This window comes from Penaeus monodon, chromosome 20, assembly GCF_015228065.2.
Source record: "Penaeus monodon isolate SGIC_2016 chromosome 20, NSTDA_Pmon_1, whole genome shotgun sequence".
In the NCBI taxonomy this organism is placed as follows: domain Eukaryota; kingdom Metazoa; phylum Arthropoda; class Malacostraca; order Decapoda; family Penaeidae; genus Penaeus; species Penaeus monodon.
In genome coordinates, this window is record NC_051405.1 from 12,977,880 (window position 1) to 12,978,459 (window position 580).

The window sequence follows — 580 nt, forward strand, 5'->3', positions numbered from 1 at the left end:
CACTCAGTAAGAGAATGGAGGTTAAAAGAAGATTATTTCTTTGTAGAAGTTCTTTGTTCAGATAAAGCAGACAATCAATTTGTATAATATATATATATTTTTCAGTCAACAAGACACTTCTCACAATGATGATACCTTCAACCAAAACAACAGAAATTCACAGTCACCAAGATCTCCTCCAACTTCACCTTCTGAAGAGGTAGGTTTAGGTTTGCTGGACATTTTGCTGTGACCCAGAGACATTATTATTCCATTAGAGTGAATTGCACTAGAAATACCTAAAATTGAGGGCATTTATTCTTTATTAGATGCACTTCATTTTTTCAAGTAGTGGTAGTCTGAAGAATGAAAAGTGACTTGACTGCTATCCACTGTTTGTCATTACAATTGCTCATATTTTTTTTAACAGGATGTGGAAAAATGAGTTAAATGAAAATAATTTTTTTTTATTATTATTTTTGAGATGTAAAGAGACGTGACACAAGTGTGAGTCAGTGAGACGTGGAGGAGGCAGCAAAATAGAATAAAGGGAAGGTCTTTCTTAATGCTGAAAGGTCTTAGTAGGGCAAATATAGTATAG

At 33.4% G+C, this 580-nt stretch overlaps 1 protein-coding gene across 1 annotated transcript in view; it reads left to right on the top strand.

Annotated features, from left to right (window-relative positions):
• LOC119585640 (EH domain-binding protein 1-like) overlaps positions 1-580 on the top strand; it is a gene marked incomplete in the record, with an annotated part of 320,960 nt that overhangs the window by 156,487 nt on the left and 163,893 nt on the right. Inside the window, 1 exon segment of the mRNA XM_037934314.1 lies at positions 106-199. Within this exon segment, the coding sequence (XP_037790242.1) occupies positions 106-199 (94 nt within the window).